This window comes from Hippoglossus hippoglossus, chromosome 17 (genome assembly GCF_009819705.1).
Source record: "Hippoglossus hippoglossus isolate fHipHip1 chromosome 17, fHipHip1.pri, whole genome shotgun sequence".
Classification (NCBI taxonomy): Eukaryota; Metazoa; Chordata; class Actinopteri; order Pleuronectiformes; family Pleuronectidae; genus Hippoglossus; species Hippoglossus hippoglossus.
Window position 1 is genome coordinate 21,412,540 of NC_047167.1, and position 22,329 is coordinate 21,434,868.

At 43.1% G+C, this 22,329-nt stretch overlaps 4 protein-coding genes across 4 annotated transcripts; 2 read left to right on the top strand and 2 right to left on the bottom strand.

Annotated features, from left to right (window-relative positions):
- Nucleotides 1-2,034: 2,034 nt before the first annotated feature.
- Nucleotides 2,035-4,319, bottom strand: dnaaf6 (dynein axonemal assembly factor 6). Its single transcript, XM_034612997.1, has 6 exons — nucleotides 4,106-4,319; nucleotides 3,527-3,593; nucleotides 3,336-3,441; nucleotides 3,115-3,211; nucleotides 2,582-2,667; nucleotides 2,035-2,347 (listed from the first exon to the last, which is right to left on the bottom strand). Exons 1-6 carry the CDS (start codon nucleotides 4,199-4,201, stop codon nucleotides 2,218-2,220), a joined length of 582 nt encoding a protein of 193 aa, XP_034468888.1. The 5' UTR covers nucleotides 4,202-4,319; the 3' UTR covers nucleotides 2,035-2,217.
- A 778-nt stretch (nucleotides 4,320-5,097) lies between these two features.
- On the top strand, nucleotides 5,098-6,625 carry LOC117777899 (MICOS complex subunit MIC26-like). Its single transcript, XM_034612996.1, has one exon. It carries the CDS (start codon nucleotides 5,139-5,141, stop codon nucleotides 5,745-5,747), a length of 609 nt encoding a protein of 202 aa, XP_034468887.1. The 5' UTR covers nucleotides 5,098-5,138; the 3' UTR covers nucleotides 5,748-6,625.
- Nucleotides 6,462-9,413, bottom strand: eif3f (eukaryotic translation initiation factor 3, subunit F). Its single transcript, XM_034612983.1, has 8 exons — nucleotides 9,256-9,413; nucleotides 8,780-8,850; nucleotides 8,106-8,185; nucleotides 7,885-8,022; nucleotides 7,696-7,787; nucleotides 7,370-7,506; nucleotides 7,032-7,145; nucleotides 6,462-6,634 (listed from the first exon to the last, which is right to left on the bottom strand). Exons 1-8 carry the CDS (start codon nucleotides 9,365-9,367, stop codon nucleotides 6,557-6,559), a joined length of 822 nt encoding a protein of 273 aa, XP_034468874.1. The 5' UTR covers nucleotides 9,368-9,413; the 3' UTR covers nucleotides 6,462-6,556.
- Nucleotides 9,414-10,182: 769 nt separating this feature from the next.
- Nucleotides 10,183-21,230, top strand: kcnj9 (potassium inwardly rectifying channel subfamily J member 9). Its single transcript, XM_034612982.1, has 8 exons — nucleotides 10,183-10,739; nucleotides 11,768-12,204; nucleotides 13,468-13,681; nucleotides 14,881-15,082; nucleotides 16,380-16,572; nucleotides 17,069-17,266; nucleotides 18,942-19,072; nucleotides 19,413-21,230. Exons 2-8 carry the CDS (start codon nucleotides 11,901-11,903, stop codon nucleotides 19,677-19,679), a joined length of 1,509 nt encoding a protein of 502 aa, XP_034468873.1. The 5' UTR covers nucleotides 10,183-10,739; nucleotides 11,768-11,900; the 3' UTR covers nucleotides 19,680-21,230.
- Nucleotides 21,231-22,329: the final 1,099 nt, after the last annotated feature.

Sequence of the window (22,329 nt, forward strand, 5' to 3'; positions counted from 1 at the left end):
TCTCACTGGTCTCTCCTCTCACTGGTCTCCTCTCACTGGTCTCACTGGTCTCTCCTCTCACTGGTCTCTCCTCTCATTGGTCTCTCCTCTCACTGGTCTCACTGGTCTCTCCTCTCACTGGTCTCCTCTCACTGGTCTCTCCTCTCACTGGTCTCTCCTCTCACTGGTCTCACTGGTCTCTCCTCTCACTGGTCTCCTCTCACTGGTCTCACTGGTCTCTCCTCTCACTGGTCTCACTGGTCTCTCCTCTCACTGGTCTCCTCTCACTGGTCTCTCCTCACTGGTCTCCTCTCACTGGTCTCTCCTCTCACTGGTCTCCTCTCACTGGTCTCACTGGTCTCTCCTCTCACTGGTCTCACTGGTCTCTCCTCTCACTGGTCTCACTGGTCTCTCCTCTCACTGGTCTCTCCTCTCACTGGTCTCTCCTCTCACTGGTCTCCTCTCACTGGTCTCCTCTCTCACTGGTCTCCTCTCACTGGTCTCTCCTCTCACTGGTCTCACTGGTCTCTCCTCTCACTGGTCTCACTGGTCTCCTCTCACTGGTCTCTCCTCTCACTGGTCTCACTGGTCTCTCCTCTCACTGGTCTCACTGGTCTCACTGGTCTCTCCTCTCACTGGTCTCTCCTCTCACTGGTCTCTCCCCATCATCCACAGACTCAACTCTATGAATGTTTAATTAAATGTGTTTTAATGATTTGCCCAAAGTCAAACACTTGTTTTACCTGTGAGCAGAGGTGGAGGGAAATGTTCTGTACTTGGTGGAAAAGTTTGGTCATTTACAGGAAAATTACATATTTTGGAGAGTTTGAAGGGAAAGAAAAGCAAAAATTCATATTAGCTTTAATAATAGGTGGGAAAAAATGATAATTATGGGATTATACATGTTTAAGATCCACCCACAGATTTAAGATAATATCAGATAAGATATAGATAGATAGGGAATAGTGAAATAGGTAATACATGTGTAAAAAAATACAATACAAACACAAGGAACTAAGATAATTATGGAATGATAAATGTTTAAGATCCACCCACAGATTTAAGATATAGATCAGATATTCCTTTATTAGTCCCACTATATGGACATTTACCACGTTACAGCAGCAAAGTGAAATACATAATAAATGTGTTAAAAATACAATACAGACACTAGGAACTATAAGAAATATAAATATGTTCACCATGAACAAAATTCATACAGTGCAACAGTATTGCACCTGATATGATATTGAGATGAATAGAAAATGATTATTAAACTGTTGATGTAGTTGAAATACAGAGTGAGATATGGTGCACGTGGTCGACTGGGAGAGGAGCTGGTTGAGCAGCAGCAGCAGCAGGGATCCACCTGTGATACTCTGTCACTGAAGGAGCTGCCCAGTGCTGTGATCGTGTCCCTGCAGGGGGACTGGTTCTCCAAAAGAAGACAGCTCAGGTCTCATTCCCCTCCTCTGGGTCCAGGGGGTCTGTCCAGTCTCGTCCTGTCAGCGGTGGAGCTGCTCATGACTAAAGAAGATGTCTTATACCACCACAGAGTCACAGAGAAGGTCTTCAGGAGCTTGTAGGAGACGTGATGTTCAGGTCAGGGGTCAGTTAAGACCTCAGTGTGTGCATCATGAAGTAGTTTGAGGTTTGAATCATCAGAAACTTTCACTTTAACATTCTTGTTTGACTGCAGGACATTTGCTTTCAGAGTTGGCTGATTTAGTGAAAGTTACTCCTCCCTCTATCTGTGCAGTGTTTCCTGAGCAAACAACAATTCAGTTTTCATCCTGGAATTTAAATACATTTCAAGGTAAAGTTATGCAAAAAATGTATTTAAAAACTGGAGTTGCAAGTTACTTTGCAGATTCAAAGTTATCATGCATCCATCATATCAGCTGACACAGCCAGCGTATTGCAGGGGAGACAAACACACACAGAGACAAACAACCATTCACTCTCAGTTTAGAGTCTCCACTTAACAATACGTCAACTTAACTGTGGGAGGAAGTCGGAGAAAACTCACTCAGACACAGGGAGAGCATTTTTTATATTTATTGGAAAACCATCATACACGTAGTAACAGTATGAACTTAACATTTACATGTGAGACTTTCAGGAAATATACAGGATAGACACTGATCATTTCTTTTTTCTCTCAACACAGACAGTATATGTCTCCATCACTTCTTTTCTGTTTCCTGTGAATACTCATGGGGACATTCTCCTTCTGTCTTATTGCATGTTGATAAAATCCATGGAGCGTTTCACCACCAGCGTCACCTCCAGCTCCTCTCGCTCGCTGAAGAATTGAGCTCTGCCCTCGTGTCTGTGGACGGCGTTTGGGAGATGGAGACCCAGTTTGCTGGAGAGAGGATGGAAAAAGACAAGCAGGTTAAAGAGAGTGCGCACTGCCTGTAGTATCTGAGAGAGAAAGATGTTCAGAGCTGAGCAGAGCAGCAATCAAAGCTCTGATCAGAATATGTGAAGCTCTGATTAAAAGGAAATGTCTGGAAATTGGAGCGTTTGGTCTGAACTGCAGATACCTCGTCTCTGGGGGATTAAAAACTAAAGAGAACATGTTCAAAGCGTCTCTTACTGCTTTGGCGTCCGCAGATCAAGGAACTTCTCTTGTACATCCAGGACCACATCTGTTGCTTTAGTGTCTGGCAGTTTGATTTTCACCTGCGAGGAGGGGAAAAAGTCAGCCTCTTTAATATTTCACACAGCGCAGACTAATACTAAAGGAGTACGACATTTTTACTGGGGTTAAATATCCAAGCAATGCAATTTGCAAGGTCTGATAAAGAGTATGGAAAACCAGTTAAGGATGAAAACTATAGGGATACATTTTTTAGTCTTTATTCAATCAGATTTTCAAACAATTACTCTATTTCCCTACTTCATGCTGTTAAAGTAGTTTTTCTGTCTCCTTAACTTTTTTATACTGTTTATTACTTGTATTTCCCATAGTGGAGGATGAAAGTGAACTTTTAAAATGAATCCACTGAATCCTGCCCATATTCATGCTGTCGTTCCTGCTTCTCAATCATGTCTTTGTTCATTTCATCGTCAAACTAGTACATTTTGTAGTATATGCAAAAATCTCGAGGTTTTTTAAGTTTGAAGTACCAGCATGGCTTCACAGCACATGGATGATGGATCCTTTCCACTCAAGCCCAAGAAGACATCCTCTGTCCCCACGCTCTGCTTCAGGATTATTTCATACCTGGACACCAAGGGTACAAGAAAATAACTTCAGTATCCACCTCATTAGAATCCCTCCAGATTGGACAGAACCCAAAGAAAAAGCAAAAACAAGCACACAGAGGAAAGTGTTGTGTTGCTCTCACTCAGGCTGCGGCCGCAGGTCGGTCAGATCATCAAACTGGGAGCCGTCAGCGACCTCCTCCTCGCTCCAGATATCTTTACTGTTCCTCTTCACATAGGCAGTGGTCACTAAATAAACACCAGCACACACATGAACAAACAGTTTGTAACTTGACTCTGTGTTACTATAACAAGAAAAAATAAAGATTTATACCTTCTTTATGTTTTGTGGGTGGGGGACCAATGCTTCCAGGACCCAGCTGTGCGAGGGCTGTCACCTTGTGTGGAGATGAACAGATGTTTTCGTCAACTAACAACTGTGTGCAAGTTCAAATCCACAAAAATGGCATCCAGTCATTCTGGTATAAGAGAGTTATATACAGTAAAACTATACTTATTCATCTATTTGAGACATACACATGATGAATATTAACAACAAATCCAGTGGTGTGATGTAGATTACTTAAGTACTTGAAGACACTTTTACTTTACTTTTCTACTGGGAGCTTTTACCTATTTTACCTTTTTAGTTTTTACTTTGCAGATTAATTATGTCTCTGTAAAATAACTAAAAGTGTAATAAGTAAATATGAGCTTTGCTTCAACCAGCTTTGATGATAAAATGCTGCTTGTGCATTAATTCATCAGTGATAATAATCCAATAATAATAATGTATCTGAAAGAGGCTGCATTTCACTGATAATACTTTCACCTAATGCAGAAAAGTACTCGAACAGAATATTTAGACAAAGTGGAAATGAAAGGTGAGTGATTCTTCGACCACTGAACTTACTTTGCCCTCTTCTTCTTCTTCATCTTCCTCCTGCTGAGTGGATAACAGAGCAGACAGAGCCTGTAGACTCTGAGCGGAGGAAACAAAACCCTCCATTAACAAAACTTACTTAATCCCAGAAATATCAACCAACGCTGTTTAATCCCGGATAATGAACAAGACGTAGAAACGCGTCAGAAGTGAGAAACACTGCACGCTGCTGTTGACGCTCTCCGTTTCCTTGGAGACGAGCAGGCTCCGGGGTTGTCACGGGAACCAGTGACGTCACAGACGAGAAGCAATGCCTTCCAAAAAATGTGCACGTGTTGAAATAAAAACACAAACGTTAGAAATAATGCATTGCGTACTAAAAATACAATATATAACTCGGAATATAAATAAATAAATATAAATAACAGAGTGCTCATACTCATACACTTATCCATGAATAATTAGTGACAAAATAACTTCTAGAGCTAAATAACCGTGATATCCTTATAATTATGCCTTAATTAAATCCTTTATAAAAAATTTGAAGTTTCAAGTGTAGACCACATGGTGAACATTTAATGTAAATCGAATTAAAGTAAAAAGAAGCTTACCTCCTTTTGGCAGTAGGTGGTGCTATCACTATCACTACATACAAGCTAATAGATCTGCTCAGGTCAAAAACACGTGGATCGGATAAATCTTTCACACAATACATCAAAGGAATCTATGACCACTGACACTGACATCAAAGCAAATTGAAAAATAATTATTTGCCCAATTAATGTGTTATTTTATATAAGTCATGGGTGGAATTAAATATTAAGTAAAAAAAACAAGTGTTATTCTTTCACCTGAACAACTAAACTAAATATAATCGATTGTTACTGTTATTACAATGGTGCCGTACTGTGCTCAGGCCATAATAACAAGCCCAGACAACTTTTAAATCAATGGATGATATACATTATTAATATCTTTGTGGGACGTGCGGTCAGCTGAAAGGCGGAGTGGTTATTAGAGTCTCTCCCCGGACACCGTAGTGCACGTATGGCCCTGGGGGATCATGTTGAAGGTGACAGGCAGCGGTGTCATGCCGGGGACTCTCGGTCTGTTACCGGTCACCGTCCGTGCCGCCGCCGCCGGTGACGGAGAGCAAGAGGCGGCGAGCTGCTCCGTGTTGAACCGGGACGAGCTGTCCCTGTACGCGGACCCCCCGCAGAGACCCGTGTATGAGGAGCCCGAGGCGGGTCAGCTGGAGCAGAGCGTGGCCTCCTTCAGGAAGCTGCTGGAGCCGCACGCCGCCTGGTGGCAGGGCACGTACAGCATAATCCAACCCAGAGTTCACAGCGTCCTCCAGGGAGGACACGACGCTTACTCCTACCTGAACGACCCACCGAAGGACTTCTACCCCCGGGCAGGGGTCATCGGATTGACCGGTGTCCTGGGGCTGCTGCTCGCCAGAAGCTCCAGGACCAAGAGGCTCCTGTACCCGGCCGGCCTGGTGACCCTGAGCACCTCCCTCTACTACCCGGAGCAGGCGGCCGCCATCGCCAAGTCCGCCGGGGAGTCGGTGTATGACCGGGCCGTGCAGGGGTACGCGGCCGTGGAGAAGATGCTGAAGCCGCAGAGCAAAGGTGCAAAGGCCGCAGACTCGGAACCGAAGCCCCGATGAGCGCAGGACGACCCCGCAGCCTCAGCAACAAGAAGCCGAAGAGCAGCTCCTCAGCCCGGCTCTAAACCGTGACTCTAAACCGTGACTCTTTGCACTAAGCCTCATGTATCTCAGGCCTGTCACAGGGGGTTTGCCATCAAATGATGAACTTCTGCCACTGATTTGAATGTATGTTTATGTAGAAAATAAATAGTCTTACAATAAAATGTTGCTGGTCTTAATTCTGTCGAAGGTCACATGTCAATCAAGATTAATGTGAATCAACTATATCTGCACTAATTCTTTACATTACTTGATCAAAAATAAAGTTTAAAAAACATTTTGTCAACACTTCCTCCTTAACTTAAAACATTTAACGGCTCCAGCTTCTTAACAGTGAAAACTTGCAGCTAAATTAAACAGAATATCTTTGGAAAACAAGACAAAAGAAACGGGTCAATTTGTTCATACTTTTTTGCTTATTGTGATTTGTTACAGTCCAAATAATCTATGAATAGAGCAAAGTACAGGCTGAACACCACAGAGGCAGCACTACAAGGAGTTAAGTGTTCAATATGAGCTGTCTCACATATGACTCACTAACATTCATTCAACAAGCCAGATCAAATTAGCAATATATCCCTTCCTGTAAAGTTCATTAACCATGTGTGGAGACCAAACTGTGTTATATGTAATTACATTATTATTAAAGACAATACCTGGAACCCAAAGGGAATTAGAACGTTATGACTGTTTAACATCTTTATTCTTCATCTCAGTCAAAAAAAAAAAAAAAAAAAGTGTACAAAAAATTAAATAAAGAAATTCCCTCAGAGCAGCACCAGCTTCTCGTTCAGGGCAATCTGTGCTTGGGTCAGATTCGACAGGTAGGTCACCATCAACAGGTCCTACAGCGACAAAACAGAGCATTGACATTTCGTTATTACGGGGAAGTAACATGGGTAAAAGAGTAAAATATCCCAACAGCATTGCAAGGAGACAAAAGTAAAAGATTACATGGTGAATACAAGTGTCCTAACAACAGCTGTAACAACCACTGCTCCTGCTATTCAAACATAAGTGCTGGGTAAAGTGGGTCGAGAACCCGAGCGCCAGGAGAGGACTGAAACCAAAAATGCTTCCTGATTAAACACTTCCTGTAATCAGTGGATCTGTCACTGTACAAAGAACAAGCCTGAGTGCAGCGATTAAAGAAAAACTGAAGGCTGATAGAGATGCACCAAATCCAACGAGGAAAAACAACCAGCAGCAACAGCAGATTTCCGGCTGATGACAAGAACTTACGTTGATGTTGGAGTTGAGCATGTTCTCAAAGTCCTCAGCTGGGATGGTGGGAACCTTGTTGACCAGGTCCATCAGGAAACGACCGACACTGTTATCTGCCGCCACCTTGCCAGACTGAGACGGATCGAACAACATTTAAAAAGGCGCTGTTAGCGTTAAACTTGAGTACTTCAAACAGATCTCCACAGAGACGTCGTATTACTAAATAATTAAAACAGCTGGAGTACGACCAGGAAAACCAACAGCAGCAGGTGACGTCTCATCTTTGGGTATGTGTTATATACATGGGGAGTGTTTGTGTGCTCCCTTACGGACACTACAGTAACTTTAATGCTCACCAGCACATCATCGATGTACGCAAGCATGGTGGTTAGCATGTCCTGCACCCGTGAGGCAGATCCAGCGACCTGGGACAGATCGGAGGTCAGCCCCTTGGTGCGACTGGGAGTCAAACGAGTCCTCTGGAGAAGGTCCACTGCAACAGAGAAGGACTGTTAAGACTACTGAACTACTCAGAGCACAGAAAAACCAAAAACTCAAGGATCGCTCATAACATTAAACCACATGACAAATTGGACAAGGAACCATTTCAAGATCACAGATATTTCATCAGGAAGGATTTTGTTTACAAACGGTGATTCCAATTTATTCGGTGTATTCTTACCGCCTATCCTCTCGGTGTCAAACTGGACATACTTGACAGAAAGTGGGGTGAACATCACACCAACTGTCTTTCCTGGCACACCCATCTGCGCGCTGTACGTGGGAGAATGATGCACAGTCAGATTCACCATCAGTGGTAAATGCAGTGGATCATTCACACAAAGAGCCACTGACAGGAAGATCAGCCAACCTGACATAAGCGCGGACGTTCATCTTGCCGCTCTGCAGGGCTGTGTCCACGGTCAGGTGGATGGGGTTGGTGGCCTCACGGCTGTAGTACTCATGGATGAGCACTGAGTGTTCTGTGATGTCAAAGCCTGTGGCGTACCTGTGAGGAAAGATGTCTGTTAGAAAAGCTGTTTCCCCCCTTAATACTGTCTTTGTAATTCCGAATTTGATTTAGCGACGCACCAGCCGATGATGACCTCAGTGGGTGAAACCCTCTTGTGGAGCTCGTACATGTTCTTGGCGAACTCCATGTCCACGGCCACCTGTTGTCAAAGAGGATTCAACCACATTCAGTGTCATCACAACTTGGCTGAACAAACAATATTTTCTTTTCTTCTTTACACTATATATTGTAGCTACCACTTCCTTTAAAAAGTACCAGAAGAAGAGAACTGGGATAATTATACACGTATACAAAATGTCAACAACTCATGATCATCCCTGACACTTTGATTTGTCCAATGATAGAAATCCACTGTCTTACAACTCATCCAGTACAGGCATTCTAGATGTTGATATATTCTTCTCCTAAATACATAGAACTGAATTGTTCTCCAAGGTGCTGGAACATTCAAACCTAATTATCTTGATAACAAACCTCCTGCTGCTTCAAGACATTTACTGTTCAAACCATGTGCAGATTACTATCAGAGGCAACCAGTATAAATAGAGTTATATTAATGTGAAGCTCAAAAGTAATTATGTTGTCACATCTCTTATCTACCTCTAGTGTCCACACCACTTGTGGGAGTTCTGTGGATTGACTTTCCACTGGGCTTCACTAGATGTTGACCATGTAAAACAGGACACGTATAAAACTCACAACATCACACAGAAAGATTAACTCAGCTACGCACCTCATCCTCGGACTCATTGTGGGGAACAGAGAAGCAGTTGGTCACTTCAATCGTGTGCTTGTCAACAGTACCTGAGGAGCAGAGGAGACACAGGTTAGCACGAGTGCTGTTTGTATTTAGTCATCTTAGCTTGGTTAGCTTCCTAGCCAGGCAACAGACTAAAAATCATGACGAACTATCACTTGACGGTTCACGACAGCGATGATAACAACGTCCAGTCCCGGTTGCTTCGTGTTTTAACAGCACGTGAGTGATGTAAACAAACTAAATAAACTTAACCAGCTTGATTTGAACCATAGAACAGACATCCAGCTGTGAACGGGTGGAGCTGCTAGCTGTTTGGCTAGCGGCGCGCGGCTAACGCCAAGGCCAGCGTGCGTTAGCAGACGAGCTAAACGATGCTAGCGGCGCATCACCTGTCCTGACCGAGGCGGCTTCATCCACCGGGGGGGTGGAGGTTTAAACTCTCCGCTTACCCAGCAGGGTCCCGATCACACGGCTCGCTCCCTCATTTCTCCGCTCGTAGGAGTCGCAGATAGAAGCGAGGACGACGGGGTGAATTTTCACCACTGGCCCGTACACCGACATCTTGGAAAAGGAGGAAGGGAGACCGGCTTCAGCGATCACATATACCACCCCCTAGTGGCCGGAGGGCGAATAACGGGTTTTTATTTAAAGGTCCAGTGTGAAAGATGTAGGTGAAATTATCTATTGGCAGAAAGATAATGTAAAATAACGTAGTTATGTTTTTAATAATCATCTATATTGTATTAATTGTTGTTTTATTTACCCTAGAACGGGCTCTTTATATTTAAATATACTTTACATTTACTTCTGGAGCAGGTCCACACTGAACCTTTAAATATATATTTGATCAGGTAACTGATACTAATGAGACAATGTGATCAGCAGAAGTTCATGTATCGGTGAATAATATCGCTATAAATTACTCTAATCACCATCATTACTATTTCTTATTCTTCTTTATATGTATTGTAATCTTTGATGTGTTGTATTTGATCTGGACCCCCAGTCTGAATTATACAAGTCGTCATCATCACCAAAGCAGCCACACGTGATGACGTCCTTAGTGAAGAATCCAAACACATCAGTGATGACATTTATTATTCAGACTCAAGCTGCAGGTAAGACACAACAGATTCAAATACATATAAAGAACAAATATATAAATACTCATGTCTAACATAAAGTAATAAGTATACCAACATAAAGTAATAAGTACACCAATGCCCTCACATGAATGATGATGTACATTAAAAGAAAACCACATAACAACCAAAACAATAACTGAGGTTTATATCATAGCTTTAGTCACTTTGAGCACAGGTTGAATAATTAAAGTCATCATGGTGTAATTGCATCACAGGGCCCATTTCCTCATGTTTGACCTGTGAGCAGCTGCAGAGGAGGGAGAGGAGGGAGAGGAGGGTCTCCTCTATGGTGGAGCTGAGGGGAGTGTGAGAGGAGGCAGGGCCGGTAGGGGCTGTTAGGGGCTGGGCTGATGACAGCAGCATCCTCCGCCGCTCGGTGGCTTCACACCTGACCGATGATGATGATGGAGCTCTCCGCGCCGCCGCCGGCTCTCCCTCCTGCCGCCACCATTTCGCACGTCCAGCGCCCGACACATGCTCCTCAAACGCCGCGCTCGTTCTGCGCTTGAGCCGTCGTGATGCTCCATCTCGCACCGGAGCGGGTTTTCGTTCGCAGCGCCTGAAGCCGAGCGGTCGGATCGAGGTGCTCTTTGTTTTTCCTGGAGAAGAAGCAGCAGCAGCAGCAGGGAGCAGGAGCAGGACTGACGCTGCGTCGCTGCTGGCGAACACAAGACATGGGTGGCATCGAACCACGGCTGCAAACCCCGGGTCGCTCATGGACCATATTTTGGTTTTCCTCATGATACAACATCTGGTTTTATGCGTCTACAAGTCGCATCAGTGCGCAGGTAAGATTTGGTTCTTTCTCAGCCGCCTGACATTAATCCACGGTCCTGGAGCTTATTGGCTGCTGGCCCCTATTTGTGATCCATCCATCAGTGCGTCATCTTGATTGTCCCCATCAGGCTCCTCTCCCACTTTGTCCAAATGGACGCACATCATCCCGGGCTACAGAGCACCAGGACTCCATTTTACTGTGCAAACATTTCACACAGCCTGTCTCACTGCCCACATGCAGCACATATTTAACCCAGCTTCTCAGACTTGTGTGGGACTTATGTAAGAAACCTCAGCAGGCCTGTAGTATAAATCCACTACATTCAGTGTAGCAGTTAGAGCACTTACACAACACACACACACACACACACACACACATATGCTAGACCACACACACACTTACCCCAAGGCCTCTAATGAAACCATGCAAAGCAGTGAACGTGGCTGTAATGTGCATATGGCCCACAGTGCTGCAGGGTTAGGATTCCATTCAAAGATAAATCACAGATATATAAACAGTTACAAAACTACGAAAGATGAAATTTCTGAGTTTCTTTTTTCATGATGTACTCAGTTTGCTTTTAATGGGGGTGAAAGAGACCGGAAGTCAAATCTGCTCCGGCAATGTATCTGAGGGGAAATTAAAAGGGTTGAAAATCTCCTTAAGTATTTTTCTGTTTCTTTTTCAAAACACAGGGATATGTAAGATTCCTGTGACCCTTTGGCTAATAAAGGATGTCTGCACGTTTAAAAAAAAAAAAATCTTTGTCAGACGTCATATTTAGTTTCAAAGAGCAGGAAAAGAACAATGACTTTCTTTTTCAAAATCATGTAGTTTGAACCTAAATATGAAGATTCAGCAAAAAGATAAACATAGAAAAACATTCAGGGCTTAGTTGTTGAATTAGATCCAGAATCTCCTGAAGTATTTTCTGTTTCTTTTCAAAACGTGTGCGTCAGAGAATTTTGGTGATGGCAAAACAAAACAGCTGATCGGTTTCATGACTGTGTTCCGTCCTTGTGTTCTTCTCTATTCCAGGTTTCGTTCAAACAAACAAATGGTCCGATCAATAGCCACTGGACTGAGACTGCCGTAGGGAGGATACAAAAAAACACACAGACACACTTGATACACACACACACACACACACACACACACACACACACGGGCCATGGCGCTGGAGAACTCTGTCTTCCCCTCCCGCCCAGAATCCCTCTCGCTCCCCGTGGAGGAGAAGGGGGAAGGGGAAGAGGTGGAGGTGGCCACCGAGGCCACCGCCTCCACGGAGGTCTTCAACCTATCGGAGGAGCTGGGCCACGTCGTCACCACGGAGACGCCGCTGTATCCTCCGGTCTTAGCGAAGGTCAACAGGTCGTTCCAGGCCAAGCTGGCCGAGCGGGAGGCCCAAGCCAACGAGCCCAGGAAGAAGACGCAGGGGGTGGAGAAGGAGAAGGAGAGGGGACGATTCGGGTGGGGTGAGTGACTCTGAATGGGACTTCCTGTCCTGGATGATGAACAGTGAACCTATTAAATGACAATGAAGGTTGCACATGCATCATTATTGGTATGTGTCTGACTTCTCTAGAGACTGGGAGGTATTGATGGACTCTGCAGACCTTTTCTTTCTCTTCCCCATCTCGCTTGCACCAGTAGTGAATCTCCTCTAACCTGACTCAGGCTGCGGTGTTTCACTCTTCAAGGATTTCACCAGCCTCGCACATTTTCTTTGTCATTCGTCTTCTACACTTTCTCTCCTCTTTTTCAAACATCTTTCTGAAGGGGTAAACAAATCAAGCAATAAACCTAAAGACAAAGGGAAATGTAGGATTTATCAGATTCTTGTCTGTTTGGATGTCTGTTGTTTTTGCGTCTGTTTCCGCCAAACAACACGAAATTCCTCTTCTCTGCAACATCTTTGGCAAACATTAGGTTTTAGTGTCGCTGTCTCAAAGAGCAGTAAAAGAACAAGGATGCTTTTTGGGGACCATTCAGTTTGAATCATAATAATTTGAAACATTTCATAGAACAAACACAGACATTTAGGGCCGAACCACCTCCTTTGTCAATGTAAGTGACAAAACACCGGAATGGTTTTTGTTTATTTCTGGGTGCAGCCACAGTAAAAAAACAAAGACCCCTCAAAGAAAATAAATCTTCGTGAATTCCCTCAGGGTTGAACAATAACTAAAGTCCAATGTTGTAGATTTTCTCCGTGTGTTTGAGGATGTTGTCCTGTCGCACTTCATCTACTCTCTTCTCCTCATCTGTCTCTTTTCATTTCTTCGATCCCTTCTTCTTCTTCTTCTTCTTCCTCCTCTGAGCCCCTCTGCGTCTCTCTAAGTAGTCTTGTCCCCTGGCACCTCCCTGTGTTTATCCTCCCGTCTCTCTGTGTGCCTTCATTCAACTCGCATCCTCTCACTGCCGTCGGAGTTGCGGCTTCAAAGAGCAAAACTTTGCAGAAGTGTGGATGGGCGGCCTTGTGTGTGTTTTTGAAGTTTTTCGCAGGAGGTTTTCAAAGGCTTCTCTGAAACCTCGGGTAATGAAACTGAGACAGATGAAGATTTGTCTTCGACCTTGTCTCCAGAATAAACGTACCAAAGCTCAAGCTGCAGGTGTTTCCCACAAGAGCAAGACATCATTCATATGCCTCCGCCTTGCATGTTCCTGTATTTCTAACTCAATCTTATCCCTCCTTCATCTCATATGCTACCCCCCCACCCCCCCTGTCGTTTCACCAGCTCGGACTCGGCGCAAGAGGCAACGCTACGTGGAGAAAAACGGACGATGCAACGTGCAGCACGGTAACATGCGGGAGACTTACCGCTACCTGACGGACATCTTCACCACGCTGGTGGACCTGAACTGGCGCTGCTCGCTCTTCGTCTTTGTCATGGCCTATGCTGTCACATGGCTCTTCTTCGGGGCCATCTGGTACCTCATAGCCTACTGCAGGTAGGATTCATGTTCAAAGGATAGAAGTGTGTTTACTTGGATTCGTTTTGGTCTTGAACCATGAACGACCCTGTAGATTTTTACCTCCGCTAATGAAGTTGTGTTTTCGTCGCTGTTTGTACGTCTCTTAGCAGGATTACACAAAAACTACAGATATGATATTATTGAAACTTTGTGGAAGGATGGATTATGGCCCAAGGATGAAACCAGGAACTTTAAACCATTCCATTAAGGGGGCGGATCCAGGAATTCTTTTGGGCTTTTTTTTAACATAGCACATTTTCTAACAAGGGTTAGGGTCAGTTTGTGAATTTCCCTAACCCTTACCTTTTCTTGAGAAAGAAATCATACGTACTAATACCTGTTTTACACTGAGGTTAGCGGGTATACACAGGTTAGTTATATGTGGGTATACTCCTTTCCCCTTGCTAGTAGAGGAGTTTGCCTTCTTACCTTTGTTCCTCAACTCAGACGGGAGATGATGCAGCTCACGACATTTCTGCAACGAAGGAAAACGCCCCATTTGTTAGCCGGACAGGCAGATGACAACGCAGTATTAATATTACGCTGTATTTTATCACTTGGTGATGTGTCGGCTGGATCCTCACTCTAATTAGCTAACGTATTCGTCTCGTAAAATCCTGACCTTTTTATATCAATTACAAGCCACCTTAAGTGGTGCCAGAGAGCTGTCGCTGTTGCTGCATTTCCTTGGTCACCAACACGGGTCAATAAAAGTTATAGATTATATAAAATACTTACCACCACTTTCATTAATTAGCCCTCGCTGTCCGCATGAAGCCGTGTTAAACGGGAACATTAGTTCTGCAGACGCTAAGTGGAACAGGACTTAACAACCAGCAGATAAAGTCCAGATATTGCATGTGATGATATATATAATGGAAGATGTAGAGTTATACTGCACAGAGAAGAAGTGACAGCTTAAAAGTAACGTTGACCATCGTGCTGAAAAGTGATGAATCGGATTACAGCTTGTTCATTACAAGAATTAGCTGAAAGCAGATGATAAATATAGATGGAGAGATGAGTCATCTCGTCATACACACTGTAAACTTCTCCACCTTCATTCTAAAAATATAAATCTTCTCACTCTTTTTATCCCACTTAACGCCCACTTTGTCGTCCCCCCCCCCCCTCTCTCCTTCCCCTTTCTCTCACTTTCTCCTTTTCTATCCAAGGGGCGATCTGGACCATCTGGAGGATGAGAATTGGACGCCGTGCGTCAACAATGTCAACGGCTTCATCTCGGCCTTCCTCTTCTCCATCGAGACAGAGACCACCATTGGCTACGGCCACCGGGTCATCACTGACCAGTGTCCGGTGGGCACCATGCTGCTGCTGCTGCAAGCCATACTGGGATCAATGGTCAACGCCTTCATGGTGAGCACTGGGGTTGGTAGAAAACTGAGGGACAAAGAAACCTAATTTAGAAAACACTGCTGTTCAGTGATGAGACGAGACAGTACTTTGACAAATGTTTAACAGACAAAGAGGATCAGTATGCTTTATTGTGAAAATACAATTTGGCCGTTAGCTTCCTGCATCTGACATCAGACTTAAGTCTTAAGAATTTAACTTACGTTAAATTCTGAATCAAGTGTTTCATTATTCTGTAAGCCTTATTGGTAAAACTAGAGACCAGCTTGCAATGGGATCACACCAGCTGTGATGTTTTCTGACCAGTGAGTACTCAGTAGTTATTAATACACCTGCTGTAGTACTCAAAACCACCTGATCACGTGATAGTTCCTGCTCCAGTATGTCTCTAGGACCATATTTTGCAATGACACAGTCAGTTGTATTTACTTAATCCTGCTAAATAACTAACAAACAGACAAACCAATGCTGATGAAAACATAACCTGAAAAGGCCAATCGCAAAATGTCAAACCTGCATCAGGAGCTCAGCCTTACGAAAAATAAAATACATTCAAAATTTGCTTTGAGATTCTCGGTCAGTTACGTCTCAGTTTAGATACCGAGTCTTTCTCCCGTCAGTTCAGCTTAATCCAATAGAAAACTGAATATACACACGTTTTCTTTATCGAGAGAGAGAGAGAGAGAGAGAGAGAGAGAGAGAGAGAGAGAGAGAGAGAGAGAGAGAGAGAGAGAGAGAGAGAGAGAGAGAGAGAGAGAGAGAGAGAGAGAGAGAGAGAGAGAGAGAGAGAGAGAGAGAGAGAATGCATGAATGCATGAATGCATGAATGCCATGCCGGCAAAATGACACTAATTCTGTGCAGATGAAAACGAAAAATGCTAATGCAGCCGGACTTTCCGCACCATGTAAGCACTCTTTCTGATGAGGATGAATCCACACATTGACATCCATGCAGAATCATGTTTATGCATGTATGTGAGCTTGGAAACATACCGTATTAGCACCTCATGCATACTGTGTGTGGGCTGTTTTACTATGCATGTTCACAAAATGACGAAGAGTACGAGGGAAATTCAAGTGTTCAATAGATATTTTTAGTTTAGCCTGTATTCAGTCGTCACAGTGATTATGTCCCAGCTGTTTGTTTATCTATAGTTCAGGACTATTCGGTTGTTTAGCTGATGTTTTAATCATGAATTCTGAAAAACAAGAGATGTCATTCATTTTTCATAAATCCTCTGCTTCTCCAGTTTGTGTGAATATCTCTTGAGTTTCATTTCCTACCCCCCCTCTTGTCCAGGTGGGCTGCATGTTCGTGAAGATCTCGCAGCCCAACAAACGAGCCGAGACGCTGGTGTTCTCCAAGCACGCCGTCATCTCTCTGAGGGACGACAAGCTCTGTCTGATGTTCAGAGTCGGAGACCTGCGCAGCTCCCACATCGTCGGAGCCAACATGAGGGCCAAGCTCATCAAGTCCAAACAGACTCAGGAAGGTGAGACATCTTGGATCTCTCAGGGCCAAAGCTCGCAAAGAGTCAACTGTCGAAATGTCGTATGAAGTGGAGGGCGTCTCGCCTCCGGAGTTTCCTGGTGGCCAAGACAACAGCCACCTTACCCGGCGGTTTTGAACAGCTCAGGACTATCGCAGTCCTCAGTCCCAGTTGTCCCAGCACCAGCCGCCTGTGCCCACGGGTCAAATGGTTGTGGACGACCGTGGTCTTGGTCGCCAGGAAACTCTAGAGGAGAGAAGCCTCCACTTCAAACGACACACAGCGTCAAAAAAGTGTGTGTGCTGCTACTGGGAGTCTTCGCTCATAGCTACACAACCTAGATAATTAGCATTTTAATAATGATATTGTTTCGTCTTTTATCTACAACCAATGATGACGTGATTTATGTGATTGTTGTTTTAATATGTCCAAAAACATTTTGATGAAGAAAATCTCTTCCTCCTTCCCTTTCCTCACCTCCTTTCCTTGTGACCTTCAGGTGAGTTCATCCCTCTGGACCAGACAGACATCAGCGTGGGCTTCGAGACCGGCGATGACCGCCTCTTCCTCGTCTCGCCGCTGGTCATCTCCCATGAGATCGACACACATTCGCCTTTCTGGGACATGTCCCAGTCCCAGCTGGAGAAGGAGGACTTTGAGATTGTGGTCATCCTGGAGGGGATGGTGGAGGCCACTGGTGAGGACCGGGTTTTACATTGTTGTTAAGGGATGAGAACACAAACCATTTGTCTCTGGTAAATCATTGTCCTCAGTGATTCATGCTAACACAAGTTATTATAATTTAAAAACTGAGATTAAGAAGAACCTTTAGGTTTTCTTAATGTGAGTCATTTTAAAATACAGTTCATACATATGTGGTAGATCTGTGTTAAAATATGATTAAATGCAACATTAAAAAAGACACAAAGAATTCATTTCCACGTTTGCATAAGAAATGAAAACGTGGACGATAAAAACAACACGTGCAACTAAAAATCACTCTGAACGGAATAAAAAAATAACTGTTGAGCTCAAGATGATTATATTTCAAAATGTATGATGCTAAAGGCTACAAAAATAATACCATCAACAATATTTTTATTATGTGAGGGATTTATATCTTTTTTTTTGTATTCAATATCATATAAAATGATATAAATACAACAGCTGAAGCATTCTATTGTATGAGAAGTAATACCCTGCAATTTAATTTAACTGTGAAGTTACAACGGCCTCTATATTTCTGAACGCATGTTTTACTGCAACATGCAGGAATGAGCATTAGGGAATTAATCTTGCAGAGATTGTAGTAATACCATCACAGTTTTTTTGTGAGTGCAGCCATTTAAAAACTGTCCATTAGAAAAATGAAAGTCCTCTTTTAGGATGTCTGAGTTTAAAGCTGCAGTTTTGAGTTTCAGAGCGTCTCATCTGCTTTAGAGCATCGGGATGTTTTCATCAAGGGGGAAATAAACGTAAAAATATACACGCCTCTGCAACGGGAACAGCCTGTGGCCTGTGGCGTTATGGATTCAGTCTGTACATACGAACCCTTTCATATTCGGTACTAATGTTCACTTTGACTCAATGATGATGATGTTAGAATTTGGTGGTCAAAGGTCAAAGTCCTGATGACCTAACAAAACCTTGGTCTTGTGAAAGCTACATCTCAGAAACACCTTTAGGGGAATTTCTTCAAATTTGGTACAAATGTTCTCTTGGACTTCAACAACTTTCTTGGTTTCTCAGAGAATTATGTGCATCTTTTAATTGAGTTTTAGTTTTACTAGACACAAAATCACTGTTCATTTAAAACAGAGCATAACTCGTATCATAGATATTAGTCAACATCTTCAGATAGTAGACAAAGGATCTTTACAGATGCAATGGGAAGTTCACAATCCTCTAAAAATGTGGGAAAGCTTCTTCAAACCTCACGAACTTTAGCTGAATTCTTCTTCTTCTACCTTCCCTCTCATATTCCCTTGTGTCAAATTCATCCTGAGAGGATAATTCACTCACCTGCTCCTCATGTTTGGCAAGAAGTCAGTTAATCAGAGCTCATCATGATGCGTCTCCACGAGGTAAAGGTGGCCTCTTCGCCTACTCCGCATATTGATTCCTTCAGTGCTGTGGAGAGTTCCACAGAAAGAGCTGACAGCCATAACTCTGCTGCAGAGAATATTCATTTAAAGACAGCTTGTCAATGAAATTGTGACTAAAAACATCAAGCAGACATCAAAGTTCGTACAGACAATCCCACTTATATCTTTTACGATTTCTTTGAGGATCACTTCTGTGTGTGTGTGTGTGTGTGTGTGTGTGTGTGTGTGCGTGTGCGTGCGTGCGTGCGTGCGTGCGTGCGTGCGCAGGGATGACGTGCCAGGCGAGGAGCTCCTATCTGGCGGAGGAGGTGCAGTGGGGTCACAGGTTCAGCCCCATGATGTCTCTGGCAGAGGGATTCTTTGATGTCGACTACGGAGCTTTTCATCACACGTTTGAGGTAAAGTGTGATAAAGGCCGACTTAACGCTAATCACAGGGTCGTTTGATTTTGCAACCTGGGTGATCTGTCCAATGAGAATTAAGAATCAAGACATTGGGCCTAATTTTGTGTCAGTAACGAATATTTAATATATAATAAGTATTTTCAGACTTATTTGAATCGTCTTTAGTATTTCTACCTTATAAAGCAAGAGTTGAGTTTGTGTATGACGAATTTAATTGTTTTTATGAACTTTGTTTTCAAGGAAACTCCAACTCTTTACACACAGTCACTGTCAACATCTAAAATTATGTTTTTGTGATTTTACCCACTCCGATGTTTCTCCCCTCCCCCCCAAGGTGAACACGCCCTCCTGCTCAGCGCAAGAGATCTCATTGGCTACGGCCAGACTTGACGCTCATCTGTACTGGTCCATCTCCAGCAGGCTGGATGAGGAGCCCACGCTGACCAACGAGGCGGCCAAGCAGCCGGACAGCGGCTCGGCCAGCAGCAAAGGAGGGGAGCCCGTCTTCATTGTCGGGGAGATGACGGACATTCAGGAGCAAACAGGACTGGGCGAGCTGAACGGCAGCGTCGCCACTGACCAATCGGAATCAGAGGCCTAGAACAGAGAATGTTTACAAAGACCTTCAGTATATCGCCACCACAGTTAGTGTTTGCAGGTCTTTTATTTCAAGGCAAAACGAGTAGTTTAGACTCAGTTCTGCAGTATACGCCATATCTTATGTTACCACATGATTTTATTTCTTGAAACCTTTGTCTTTTATTTCTATGTCGATCTTTGTTACAAGTGTATTGTATGTGTGCTCTTTTCAATTTGTTGTGTTAGCTAAAATCACCCTTGCCTATATCTACATTTAAATGACAATACTATGCTTCAGGTGGGGTCAACAGTAGTAAATCCAGAGGACCATAATATTTTAAACAGACAGAGGTTGGACCAAAAAGACAAAGTGGTTCATATGTGCAGAATTAAATGTAAGGATTGTTTAAATATAATAATATTTAAAATAGGTACAGTGCAAAGACACATTATTTTCACCTAAGCACAAATACCACTAGATAGTATTGAGATATAAACTGAAATAGTAGAGAACTCAGCTTTGTTTAGATGAAAAGGTTGCTTATAGTTTTATTCCATAGATTGTATATAAAGATGGGCGATGTGTCACAGAAATTAAGCCAAAAATATCCTGCAGACGAGTGCCGCCATTGTGCGCTTTTGACGTCATTTGGAGTCCGAGTCGTTCCGTCGATACACAAGCTCGACAGGTTGTGAGTCAGTCTCAGCTGTCAATCATCACCCAGTTTATAAAGCCTAAAATCAAAGCCTAAATATATATTAATATCTCTGATACAGCCTACATGCAGTCATACTACTGTGTTTTTTAAAGCATAATTAACTTCACATATTTAGAAACAAACACGTACAAAAATGTGTGATAAGAACTACCTGAAATGACAAAAAAAATCTTTGGGGAAAATTCATTTGACTTTTTAGTTTGGTCCATGTCCCATCCACTGACATGGAGGAGGCTGGGTTTATGACCTATACTGCAGCCAGCCACCAGGGGGCGATCAAGATGAATCAGCTTCACTTCTGCTGAGCTGTCATGTTGTCCATGTTTATATACAGTGTATGATTTATTCTACATTAATCCGGTGTTAACAGGGGGGGGGAGAACACTAGCCCAGAAGTGTCAACTCTGCGAGAATCTTAATTGAGCCGCAAAGAAAAATATTTGGCCGACAAAACAGAAACCGAATCCAGTGAATTGCGGCCGGTTCCCTGCCCGGAGTATAAACACGTCTTATCACCAGGAGACACCGAGTATTATGTTTGTTAATAACACGTATATATAGATTTGCTGACACTCCTCCCTGCACACAGCACATCATGGTGAGTAGGATCTAAAACCTTTAACCTAGAGACAAGTGTGTCTGTGGCTTTGTTTCACGTGAGATGTGTGTAGCACAAGGATTCTCTATCTTTTGTCCCCCAGCCAAGTAGAAATTAAAAGCACAACAGTGTCCTGCTCAAACGCCTGCTTCTGCTGCTGTGTATATAAATACATGTGGCCATTTTTACTTGATGTTTTTAATATTATAAATATAATACATTGATTAGAATTAATAAACTATAATATATTCCAGAGCAACTGTCTCAGATTGTGTGGTGTTCTGAGGGAGGGTAATGTGGATAAAACCAGATTTATACATGTTAGCATATGTACAGTTACTACAATTGATAAGAATTGTTACACATTCTGACGCCATGTGATGGGGATGATATACAAGTTTTATAGCCTCTAGATGAGCAGATAGCAATATGTGGGGTTTTCCTGTTTATCATATCCAACAGACCCCAATTAAATATTCAGATCATGTATAAATACTAAATAAAACTCTTAATTAAAACTTGAAATAGAACTAAAGAGGTACCGACAACAGTGTTAAGGTAAGAGTCCCTATATGGGGAAATGTTATAGCAGCGAAAGCTTCAGTAAACAAGTCATAAATAAATAAACATGCATATATAAGAATAAGGAGATAAAAAAGAATGGCCATGTCAGCTTTATGTAATTGTATTGGATTATAGCTGCATTTACATATGAGCGTCCAGTTTTTATATAGCTGGGTAGTTTATACTGATGATCATATCATTTAAATACAAAATCTAAGAATGAAAAGTAACTATCGTCAAGTAGAAAGCAGAATATTTACTCCTGAAATGTTTTAGTATAAAGTAGCATCTACAAGTATCTGATAATTGTACTGTACAGGAGTAAATGTACTTAGTAATTGTGCACCACTGGCAATTTGCACGGCTCCATCAATCTCTCCCTCTCTTTTACCTGTAATAATCTGCCCAGGCACTATCTTAATTGGCTTCGCTGCATTTGAAAACACACATTTCCCCTCACATTCACTATCGTCAATCACTAACTATACATGTAAGCTCACAGTTTGACTTATAGCCCATATAAAACTTTTTTTATCTACACCAGGTCTGATGTGAAGCCTCACAGCGCCCATGCGTCTCGTTAGAAATTCATGGCCGGATCTCGGCACCAGCAGAAGTCAGCATATTGGGTTACTAGGCAGAATGTTGGCTTTTCGAAAAACCAAACGTCTTTCTCTGTTTTGGCTGCTAGATGGCGATAAAGATCCCGCGCTCCCTCCTCCAGCCAGTCACACGGCCCTATCGGTGTGTAATGAGATGGGGTCCCCGGCTCAGCTGTCTCCTAGGCAACC

Bases quoted from the DNA above. Each gene is read 5' to 3' on its own strand.
- LOC117777899 (XM_034612996.1), top strand. From the start codon at position 5,139: ATGTTGAAGGTGACAGGCAGCGGTGTCATGCCGGGGACTCTCGGTCTG.
- eif3f (XM_034612983.1), bottom strand. From the start codon at position 9,367: ATGTCGGTGTACGGGCCAGTGGTGAAAATTCACCCCGTCGTCCTCGCT. The intron at 7,788-7,884 runs GTTGGCTGATCT...TCCCACGTACAG, and splicing joins AACGTCCGCGCTTATGTCAG to CGCGCAGATGGGTGTGCCAG. The intron at 7,146-7,369 runs GTGAGCATTAAA...GATCCGTCTCAG, and splicing joins CGTACATCGATGATGTGCTG to TCTGGCAAGGTGGCGGCAGA.
- dnaaf6 (XM_034612997.1), bottom strand. From the start codon at position 4,201: ATGGAGGGTTTTGTTTCCTCCGCTCAGAGTCTACAGGCTCTGTCTGCT. The intron at 3,212-3,335 runs GTGAGAGCAACA...CTTGGTGTCCAG, and splicing joins GACCTGCGGCCGCAGCCTGA to GTATGAAATAATCCTGAAGC. The intron at 2,668-3,114 runs GTACTTCAAACT...CCCTCCTCGCAG, and splicing joins TGTGCTGTGAAGCCATGCTG to GTGAAAATCAAACTGCCAGA.
- kcnj9 (XM_034612982.1), top strand. From the start codon at position 11,901: ATGGCGCTGGAGAACTCTGTCTTCCCCTCCCGCCCAGAATCCCTCTCG. The intron at 15,083-16,379 runs GTGAGCACTGGG...CCTCTTGTCCAG, and splicing joins CAATGGTCAACGCCTTCATG to GTGGGCTGCATGTTCGTGAA. The intron at 19,073-19,412 runs GTAAAGTGTGAT...CTCCCCCCCAAG, and splicing joins CTTTTCATCACACGTTTGAG to GTGAACACGCCCTCCTGCTC.